This window comes from Mustela lutreola, chromosome 4 (assembly GCF_030435805.1).
Source record: "Mustela lutreola isolate mMusLut2 chromosome 4, mMusLut2.pri, whole genome shotgun sequence".
Lineage (NCBI taxonomy): Eukaryota > Metazoa > Chordata > Mammalia > Carnivora > Mustelidae > Mustela > Mustela lutreola.
In genome coordinates, this window is record NC_081293.1 from 190,659,578 (window position 1) to 190,671,266 (window position 11,689).

The following is an 11,689-nucleotide window of genomic DNA, read 5'->3' on the forward strand; positions in this document are numbered from 1 at the left end:
TACTCTGTTGATTAAAAGGTTATTCTCACCTAATGTTAAAATCTACCTATTTACAAAAGAAACAAAATCTTGCCATTTGCAACGATGTGGATGGAACTAGAGGGTATTGTGCTAAGCAAAATAAGTCAATCAGAGAAAGACAATTATCATATGACCTCCCTGATATGAGGAATTTGAGAGGCAGGGCGGGAGGTCATGGGGGGTTAGGGAGGAAGAAATGAAACAAGATGGGACTGGAGAGGGAGACAAACCATAAGAGACTCTTAATCTCGGGAAAGAAACTGAGGGCTGCTGCGGGGTGGGGCTTGGGATAGGGTAGTTTGGTTATCGACATTGGGGAGGGTATGTGTTATGGTGAGTGCTATGAAATGTGTAAGACTGATGATTCACAGACCTGAACCCCTGGGGCAAATCATATATTATATGTAAATTAAAAAAAAAAAAAAGAAAGAAACAGAGCGCTGGGGTCTTGCTTTCAGAGGCACTGTGGTCAGATGATCAAGTCTCCTCAATTAAAAAAAAAAAAAAGATTGAATGAAGAAGTGAGGGACTACATAAAAGCGGGGATGGACTGAAACAGACCCACATTTTCTTTTTTTAATCATGGACCATCTTCTCCATATCTTTCCATTTATTCTATGTATATGGGTTTATAAATATGTTTTTCAAATTATTAAATTAGAAAATTATTCCTACCAACATCCCACCAAAAAAAATCTACCTGTTTAGAAATTAATTGTATCTCTCAGGAACACCCAGAACAGTACTTATCCACATATCTCTGTACCCTACAGCCCAGTCAGGTTAACACATAAAACTAGCCATTGCACCAACTTCCAGGGCTACATAAACATTTAATAAGCATAAAATACCTACCAAGCACATAGTAAGAATCTGGATATCTTGATTCCTTTTGCTAATCTCTGAAAGCTTTTTCCACTGTTTCTTTTGTACAAAGGTGAGTATGGACACATTTTACCTAGAACTCCTCTAGCTGGCACAGAAATGGAAATATTTATGCCTGATGATTCATTATGAAATTAACTAGAGCACATGACATCCTTCCCAAACATTTTGACATCAACTTTATTGACAAATGAATTATATACAATAAGCATTACACACTTTAAATGATCAGATCAATGTTTTTTTTTGGCGATTTATATGTATATACCCATGTAACAACAACCACACTAAGCTATAGAACATTTTTTATCACCCAGAAATTTCCCTCACGCCCCTTTGCAACTCCTGCCTCCAACCCTGACAAACTAATGATTGCAATAGATTACTTTTGCTCAGGCATCTTTTTAATGGATATTTAAAGTCTCTACCTAGGGGCGCCTGGGTGGCTCAGTCAGTTAGGTATCTGCTTCAGCTCAGGTTGTGCTCCTGGAGACCTGGGATCAAGCCCCATGCTGGGCTCCCTGCTTCTCCCTTTCCTTCTGCTCTCCCCCCCAACCTTGTGCTCTCTCTTTCTCAAGTAAATAAATAAAATCTGGGGAAAAAAAATAAGGTCTCTACCCATTAAAACAATTCCTCTTTAGTACACAGCTAAATATATTTAAGAGAGGGAGGTGCTTTTGCCAAGTTCTATGGTTAAGAAATGCTTGAAATCATGTGTGATACAGGATCCGTGTTCGGGACAATTCTGTCTGCAGATAGATGGTTTGATAAAATGATCATCGAAAGCTCTTCCTAGCTGCTTGAAGCTGTTTTTATAAAATTTATTTACTCATTTTAATTCATTTCTTCTCTCCTGAACCCATTCATTCCAATTATTTTATAATGAAGTTTTGACCAAAAGTCTTCCTCTCCAAGGAAATTATGTTGTGTTCCTATCAGATGCATATGTAGCTGGGCTTCCTGTTCACACACGGCATCTTGGGGCTGAGCAGGCCACAGGCAAGGGCGACATCATTGAGAAATCATTCAGTCTTGGCAGAAGGGTTCCCTTTGCCTGGACCCAGTGTCGAACCCTCAGAACACGAGCCTTGACCTGGAAAAATCCCCCTTTCTCTTCTGGCCTCTCCTGCCACCGTTGTCATGCATCGTGTGTTCTTCTGTCTCTCAGACCAGAAAAGTCCCAGGCACAGATGTGAAACCCACTCCTGCGCCTGCCAGGTCCCAATTCAAGGCTTGACATTATGGTTATAACATCAGGCTTCCCTTCAGTTCCAGTTTTAGTTTCTGTGTCCTCTCCCAGCCCCCAGAGATGCGGATTCACTGAGCCCCCAGATGTGTGATTGTGCTAGAATGAAACCGGCACGGCAGAAGACACAGAATCGTGCCCAGCTCTGGCTATGGGATTTGCAAGCCTGTGGTTCAAATATTATTAAGAATTTGAAGATCAAAACAACAGAGCGCTGAAGACGGTATGGGGTCCTTCTAAGCGTGGGACTGTGGGCAATGGGATACAGTTTCTGAGTTTTGTTTCCTTTATTACTTAATTAATGGAAGCTATTGCTCACAAGAAGGTGTTCCCCATGGGATGGATGTCTCAGAACATTTTGACATTTTGACATTTGACACTGAAATATCACCAGGATATGAACCACAACTCCATGTACTGGTATCAACAAGACCATAGACATGGGCTGAGGCTGATCCATTACTCAGTCGGTCCCGGCACCTCTCCAAGTGGAGAAGTCCCGGAGACTTACCCTGGAGACTGTCCTCTCTCCACAGTCCCTCACACATCTGAATGCCTTTGTGCCTGTGTGTCCTCTGCACCGCTGAGTGGACCTCATCTTCCACAGAGAAAGGTCAATCCCAGGCTTGAGGTGTTTCTGCTTACCGCTGTCTCACCCCAAACATGGGAAGTAAGAGCCCTGCTGAGCACAAAGGTGCTCCGGCCGCATTTGGTAGGTCTCCCGTTAGTGAACTGATAAGAAACAGAGCAAAACAGCTCCTCAAGAGTTGATGAGGAAACAGATACTAAAAGGAGTATCTGGGACACACGAGTCATAAAAGGTATCAGGAAGCCCTAAGGAATTTTCCTCAATTCAAAACTACAGAGATGGGCTTTACATGCAGACGTGAAACCCGTGCACTGATGAGAGATTAGGTCACAGGAATAGAATGTACATAAGGTTACATATTGTTTCACAAAAAGGTGCAGATTGGCTTGTAAGACCTGTGTCAATTCAGACAAGTCCTTTCTTCCCATCCGAGGCTGTTTCCTTGTACTCTGATGTTTCTCTTTGACCCTCTGCAGAAGGGGTGTGGCCCCTTCCGAGGGTTGGCTCTGGGGCCCAGGCAGGAAGAGTGACATCTCAGAATGACTCCCTGGAGACCCCCCTCCCAGGCTCAGCAGCCCACAGACCCAGAGGACCCCTCCATCAGCCCTGCCCCTGCCATGAGCGTCAGTCGCCTGTGCTGTGTGGTGTTTTGTCTTCTACAGGCAGGCAAGTCCTGGGTCTCTTTCCTGGGTGAAAATCTCAAGGTCCCAGCCCTAAGCCTTTCCGTTGTGTCTGTGGCATCAGCTTTATCTCCTTCCCCACAGGGTCGCTGAATGCTGGTATCACTCAGACCCCCAAATTCCAGGTCTTGGGGACAGGACAGAACATGACACTGAAATGTCACCAGGATATGAACCACAACTCCATGTACTGGTATCGACAAGACCATGGACATGGGCTGAGGCTGATCCATTACTCAGTCGGTCCGGCGCCACTTTCCGGCGCCTCTGCAAGTGGAGAAGTCCCGGATGGATACAGTGCCTCTAGGCCAAATGTAACAATCTTCCTTCTGCTGTCCACAGCCCCCTCCCAGACATCTGTGTACTTCTGTGCCAGCAGTGTTCCCACAGCATTGCCCAGCTGCCTCCTCTCTGCACAAAAAAAGGAAGGGGGAGGTCCCGTGCCCCGGGACTCAGCAGAACCCTCTGCACACTCCCAGGAGCCCAGAAGCCCTGGAAGCTGCAGTGGTCTGTGCATACAGGGTGAACCTCAGTGTGTGCTGAGACCCAACTCCAGGGCACTCTCAGCCTGGCCTGGACCAGCCCCAGCTGTCAGGTGGCTCTGTCTCCACCTTTGCTCTCTCTGTGCTCAGCAGGTGTTTGAATAAACAATACAATGTATTATTAGCAATATAGTGTTAAATCAGATATATCTAGACCCTCTTGTCCCTCCCTGGCACCTCAGCAGCATCTCTCTCTAATGCCCTGGTATAGACTCTGCTCCTGCCAGCCTTTACCACCGGGGCAGTGCCCCCACAAGTCCCTGCCAGGTCTGTAGTCTCCCCACCTCTGGGCCTATATTCCACAGCTCTCTGGCCCTCTCTGTTCCCACCACACTGCTTGGCTCTCGTCTCTGCCACATCCATTCCCATCTCAGAGAACTCCAACTCTATTTCCTTGCACTGGGCATGGACTCTTCCTTTTTGTGACCTCCGACTCCCACTCATGCTCATGTTCAAGGTCCCTGTGAGTGGCTGGCCACTTCTGGGCACACCCATTTCCCAGATGAACGGTGGACACAATTAACATGTCTCTCTGTTCTAGATCTTCTGGGTCCTGACTGCAGACTTTTCTTGCAATCAGTTTTTAAGGGCTGGTATCACAGAGACCACATTTTCTGATAATAATACATTGAAGATGAAAATAAAAAACAAAAAGTAGCCTTTATTTAAAAAAAAAAAAAGCCAAACAACTCATATTAGAAGTTTAAAAACATTATCTTAAATAAATCCTGAGATTTTTCCCAGAAGTCTAAATAGGAATTTTTAATGTTTAGAAATAAGAGATACTGAGAATACGAAGGTCGTACTTAGAGGAAAATTTATAGACACAAAGGACTTAAGAGTTCCAAAAGTAATCATGTAAATATCAAGTTAAGGACATAGGACAAGACCAGAAGAACTTAACCCCAAAGTAGAAGAAGCAAAATCATAAAGATAAAGAACAAAAATAGGTGAAACAAAAAAACAAAATATATTCATGAAACGCAACAATGACAGACACTGCTTTGGAAATGAGCACTGTAAGCAGGACTGACGAGGAAAGAAGAGTGGTAAAAATAACATTAAACATCAAAAAGAAAGGATAGCTAAAAATAGAACAGAGCTCAAACTGCGAAAGAACACTATGAAAATCGCCATTAAATTAGAAAGAAATGAGGATGTATGAAATAATAATGAAACCTAATCAATAGCTAATGCCTACGCATCTCCCGAAACACCAGGCATGGATACTTTTACAGTCCAATTTTGCAAATTGGTCAACTCATGGGTAATTTCAGTTTTGTACAACATATTCTAGAGAATAGAAAAGGGAGCTCTCCGACACATTGTGTGAGCTATGGTGAACTGGAGCAGCGTTCCATGTCCTAGGACCAGAGCCCTCGTCAGGGAAGTAGAGATGCCCAGTGCTGGCCTCTCCCTACCATGGGCTCCATGATGTTCTATACACTTGTTCTTTGTATCTTGGAAGCAATTCCAGGCACATGGAAAGAATTTTTATCCCTGAGTCCACTTCGCTTAGACTAGTCATTTCCCAAGTAGATCTGTAGGACTGTCTCCTTCACCTGCTGGCTCCACGGATGGGTCACCCAGACCCTCTAACACCCATTCACAAGAAAGAGATGAGCAGTAACTCTTGAGTGAGAATAGCGAAACCGTAAAGCAGAGCCTTTTGACAACGTTCCAACAAGTCAACCAAACATTTTTACTGCGTGCATTTGAGTGGCCTTCCCAATTAGGGGGCACTCGGCTGTGTTTTCTTGGGCAAGCAGCGGAGACACAGAGCCACAGTCATCCTCCCCTGACCCCAGCACCTTGCTCCCTCCCACCCATCCAGTCCTCTCTGCTCTCATTCTCTCTCTGAAGGAAAGGATGCTTGGAACTCCAGTGAACCCACTGATAAAAGTGGGCAGACGTTAATGGCTAGAAATGAGAAGTTCTGCTCACAGTCAAAAGTAGAATTAAATTAACTATAACACAGCTTCTTAGGTTTCTTACCATGATATTATTCCATGTTATATACCAGTGTTGAAGGTCAATGAGGTTGAGTCTTCTTCCACAAATAAGCTAGAAGGAACCTAATTTGTAATATCTGGTGACTTATTATGGCATGAGGCTCTGCTGTGGGCTGGGGGACGTAATATTACACAAAGACTCGTGAAGGCAGGGAGAACAACAGTCTTTGACCTGCAGAATGAAGAGGAGCTGCCAGCTCAGGTAGCTTCCCAGGGCATCTCTTCATCCCTGTATCTCCCAATAAGTCAGTGCATTCAAGAGACTTCTAAGGTGAAATTGAGACCCACCCCCCACCCCAGTGCCCATTCTTGCCCACAAAATGGATAATGTTGAGTGTGTGTCACTGAGAGAATGGAAGGGATGTTGACAGAATAGTTGAGGTCCTGACTTGCAGATGAGACAATGAATTCCCCTTTAGTTCCTTGTATTAAAGGTGCTGTTGACACATCTCAGTGATGATGCCCAGCAGACAGAGGGGTGGTGGGTGAAGGAGAAGATAACACAGTGTGAGGCCGCTGCCTCCAGACAGCACTGGAACTGAAAAGGACTACCCATGCATTGACTTTGTTAAGAAAGGAGCTTCTAAATACTTAAATTAGTCATCCACATATGCTATAACATAAATCGTGTCCCCTGAGGCTGGGGGAATTGATAGAGGTAGTGATGTCACTGTGAGAACTGCCTTGTGCAGACAAGGGACCTCCCTCCTTCTCAGCTCATGCTCACGAGAACCTCTATCTGGGGAACCGCCCAGCCCAGCCCTGACTCCACCATGGACCCCAGGCTCCGCTGCTGGGTGACCCTCTGTCTCCTGGGGCAAGGTGAGTCCTCAGAACACCAAGCGGTTTCAGCGAATGCTTGTGTGTGAGTGTGAGCGATGATTACGTGCCAGGAGGACAACACATTTCTCCTAACTGTGCCCGACTTCTGTCTCCCCAGGTCACGCAGGACCCGGAGTCTCCCAGTTCCCCAGACACAGGGTCACAGAGAGGGGCCAAAATGTAACTCTCGGGTGTGATCCCATTTCTGGTCATGCTGTCCTTTATTGGTACCGACAGACCATAGGGAAAGGCCCGGAGTTTTTGGTTTACTTCCAAAACGCGGATGCATTGGACAAATCAGGGATGACCAATGATCGGTTGTCGGCCAAGAGGTCTGAGGGGACCAACTCCACTCTGCAGATCCAGCGTGCAGAGCAGGGGGACTCGGCTGTGCACCTCTGTGCCAGCAGTCCCACCACAGTGGGGCACCGTCCCCTCCTTGCTCCTCACAAACCTCAGACTCCTCTCCCCTTGCTGCAGCTGGAGCCCCTAAACTGTCTGCCCTTTGTTCTTCATTTCCTGATGGACAAGAAGTAGATTTGAACATCAGCTGTCCTTTGCGTAGGAAGAGACTCTAGATAAATCCCGAAATGCATATAAATGTTGGTGGATGAAACCATTCTGACTCATTGGGTTCCGGGAGTCCCAGAGCCAGAGTACAGCTACAAGCCCAGGACTGATGGTCGGGGACACAAGGGGTCTGCTACAGAACTGAGGCTTCTGTTAGCGGACACACCTCCTCGTCTGCACAGATCTGTGGCTGGGCATGTGGAAAGTTCCTGACCACCTTCTTGGGCACATTCTTTCCTCTAAAGCCTCTTCTGTCCCTGAAACATTGGAAGCCTTCAGCAACAGAGTAGCAGCCTGTCTTCATGTTTGAAGTACAAGTCTTCACTGCTTTTGTGGTGGTGGAGGACCAGCCCCATAACAACGAGAAGACCTCACTTCCTCTGCCCAGTTTGGGAGGCTCCCTGTCTCTGCTTGTTGTCACTTTTCCAGCACTGTGGGTCCTGGCAGTGAGCGCATAGCACTTGAACGGGCTTCCCCAGCCTCACCTACCCTGATGCCCTGAGTTACTCTGAGATTCCTAGAGATGGTGTTGAAATTATTTCTGAGTTGAAATTATTTCCTCGAATTCTTTGATGTGAGAAGACAGGATATTTTCTTTATAATAGTGCCCCTATTCCTTTTTACTTGTTTTATTTGCTGCATTATATATTGTTATATTGTTACCTGTTATAAATATAAATAATTATGCAGTAATAACATCTTCCACTGGAGTGCCTGAAGCTGTGGATTGGGTCTATGGAATCTAAAGCCATGCTCTGGGTTCATAGGATCACGGATCATGGGTTTCTGGGTGTCCTGAGGAGATAGCCCAGGACTCCTAGACTGGGACAGAATGTCACAGACTCAGCAATGACGGAGGTGTCCTGAGCCTTGCATAGCTGGCAAGGGGGTTATGGTCACCCCAAATCTACTCAGAATTGTGGTAGCTCAGGATACCAAATATCTTTCTCCAGAGAATGAGTGTCCTTGGAAGGGAGTCCAAGGAAGTGTCCAAGGAAGGAAAACTCCTCATTTTTCCCCTATTTATTTGTTTATTTATTTATTTTTAGAGCGGGAGAGAGAGAATCTTAAGCAAGCTCCACTCCTAGCATGGAGCCCGAAGCAGGGCTTGATCCCAGGACCTGAGATCATGACCTGAGCCAAAGTAAAGATGCTTAACCGACTGAGCCACCCAGGTACCCCTGGTCTTATTTTAATTGTGGTATCAGCAAAGCACTGTTTGCTCTGCTGCCCTGTGTCTGTGGGAATGAGAAAGTCTAGGGCACAGTTAGGAGTTCCTTATCCTTGGAATGGCATCCTGGGGACTTCCTCCCTGGACCCTGTCTCCAATTTGCGGCCTTTCTCCACACAACCCTGGCAGATTCAGCTTCCTTATAATACTCTCTTCACTCCCTGCTGCCTAAATGAGCAGATGTAATCTGTACAAACTATCCGTTTAGTGTAGATGATCCTTTGCTTATTTTAATTCCATCCATCTTTATTTTTCCCATTAGATATTGCATCCGCCTTGATTCCATATTATCTTATAAGATGTCTTGTATTTTTCTTATATTCCGATTTTACTTTTTATTGACACACACTGGACCCCATCTTGAAGGTAATCTCATTGTATCCCCAGTCTTCCGTGGATCTGTATTTTGAAGGGGCCCTTTGGTGGTGGAAGGGACATTTTTGTTTATTTCTAGTAACAGAGATAAAACAACCTCCTTACACTTCAATCTTCTGTATTTTCCTTCCTATTTTAGACTAAATACTATTTTCTTCCATACCTCCCATTCTGTCCCTCTCCTGACTTTCATGAGATAGCTTTGAAGGAGATTTCATTTAGGCTTAACTGCCAGATATGTGATAGCTGTTTAGTAAGAGGGTAGGAGATTAAGCACGGTTGCTCAAAGGAATAGAGTCAGGATTAGGCGTTGGTATTCGGAGTAGGGTTTCAGGAAACTGAGCATAAAATTTGCAGGATGCTACTTCTGGGATAGTGTCCCTGCTGACTCTGCAGCACTTCCCAGCATCCCTTGGGCCATGGCGGAAGAGGCGAAGGTGAAACTGCAGTCATTGGCCACAAGATGGCACTGTGACGCCACTGACATCAAAGGGGGCTCTGAGGTCCGGCTGGGAGAGCAGCCAAGGAAAGGAAAGGGTTAACAAAAACTTAGGCCTGGATCCAATATCAGGCAGATGTGGAAGAAGTTTTCAGTTATTGCTCAGCTACCTAGCTATGGAAGAGGTGGGAGGTCCCTCTAAACCCTAATGAGCTCCACAGTAGAAGCATTTGGGCAAGGCAGCCTTGACGCCAGGGGCAGGTACAGAGGAGCAACTGTCTCAGAGGAATACGGGGAAACCGAGGGGGTGTGGTCTATTCTAAACTCAGGGCACCACAGCCACACCCCATCTCCCCCGCAGGCCTTGCTAAAGAATGTTAGGAGAGGAGTAGCTGACCCTACTTGAGCTGAGTCAGAAGGGACCCTGGGCCAGACCATCTGCAGGGGCGGATGCAGTGACATCCCTCGCAGACTCATCTGTCCATTGGAGAAGGGCTTCCAAGCTCCCTTTCTCGGTCCTGTGGATGGAAGGATTTAGGTGGGACAGCCCTCCTCTTGTCCTGCCTCTGCCATGAACCTCAACCTCTTTTGTGTGACTCTTTGGCTGCTGGGAGCAGGTGAGTTCTGGACCCAGCTGGAAATCAGTGCCAAGGTTTTGCAAAATCCCAGCTCCAAGCCCTTCCCTTTGTTTTGCAGATGCAGTTTACTCCTTAAGCCTCGCCTTCCCTTCTGTCTCCCTCTGCAACAGGTCCCATGGAGGCTGAGATCACCCAGACACCAAGATACAGCATTATACAAACAGGAACCAAGAAAACCCTGGAGTGTTCTCAGGATATGAACCATTTTGCAATGTTCTGGTATCGACAAGACCCCGGACAGGGGCTGAGGCTGATCTATTATTCAAGTGACAGCCCAAGCACTACCAAAGGGGATGTTGCCGAAGGGTACAGCGTCTCCCGAAAGGAGCAGAAGTTTTCCCCCCTGACCCTGGAGTCTGCCAGCACCAACCAGACCTCTGTGTACCTCTGTGCCAGCAGTGAATCCACAGCGCAGCTCAGCCAGCTGCTCTCTGCACAAAAAGCTCAGCCGCAAGCACAGAGACTCCTTCCTGAGTTCCCACCTCATGATGAGGAAAAAACTGCCCTTACTGAGGCTTTCACCCGATGCTGAGCAGGATGGCCCTCAGTGTGAACTGTGCTCCGTCATGTGCAGGGGGAGAGCTCCTAATGTTATTCCATGCAATCTGGAATATTCTGGTAATTGAGTAAAACAGAGGATCAAGTAGCATCTCATGTGAAATTAATATTTCACTTTCTTCTCAATGAACAGGAACAAAGCAGAAAGCAGCTGAGCAGTTTTAAACTCCCTGCATGGTCTGGGATTCTCCAGATCTAAAACTATTACAGAAAAGTTGCCTTGGAGTCAAAACCATTGCATACTCCGCAAAAATTCTCTGGAGGAAAACAAACAAACAAAAAAACTCTTAATAACTAGTTATAAAACACACAAGTAGGGGCACCTGGGTGGCTCAGTGGGTTAAAGCCTCTGCCTTCAGCTCAGGTCATGATCTCAGGGTCCTGGGATCGAGCCCCGCATTGGGCTCTCTGCTCATCGGGAAGCCCGCTTCCCCTCTCTCTCTCTGTCTGCCTCTCTGCCTACTTGTGATCTCTCTCTGTCAAATAAATAAATAAATAAAATCTTAAAAAAAAAAAAAAAAACAATAACACACAAGTAAACAAGCCACTTAGGGAAATGTTAGTAGATGCATCAAACAACATCATTACAACCGAAGGGACTACAAACTAAGTCTCTACCTGTGGCTGTAGGGCAGTGGTTGAGTCTTCTGAGGCTCAGGGAGGGTAGCTTAAGGAAGGGACCGATTTCTCACCACCCCTTTGGCTTGGTGGGAGATTCATGAGCTCCCTGGGTTTTTCTTTGTAAAACATTACAAAAGTATATTGGGCAATAATTTTATTCTCTCCACAGCCCATTTTCCTCCTTAGCTCCTTACAGATAGAGTCAACCCAAAATCAACATTGCCTGGCTTGGGATCCATTAACTCCAAGACTGGGCTTCCATAGTTGGATTTTACAGGCAGTGCAAACACCATGAGCTGCACACCCCTGGTCACAGGCTCCCTTTGTAGACCCCTGCAAGGGTGCTGCAGGCTCACCCAGGACCTGCTTGCAGAGAGAGGTACAGGCGGCGTGCCTGGAAAAGTAATCAATCCACAGACTAGCCAAGCTAAGCTGCTGAAAGCCTAATGAGATGCTGAAT

The 11,689-nt window shown here is 46.3% G+C and overlaps 1 gene segment (V, D, J or C); it reads left to right on the forward strand.

Annotated features, from left to right (window-relative positions):
• The first annotated feature begins 9,596 nt into the window (after positions 1-9,596).
• On the forward strand, positions 9,597-10,614 carry LOC131829872 (T cell receptor beta variable 27-like). The segment is given in 2 exon segments: positions 9,597-10,029; positions 10,161-10,614. Coding segments are annotated over 2 exon segments (468 nt in total).
• The last annotated feature ends 1,075 nt before the right edge of the window (positions 10,615-11,689 follow it).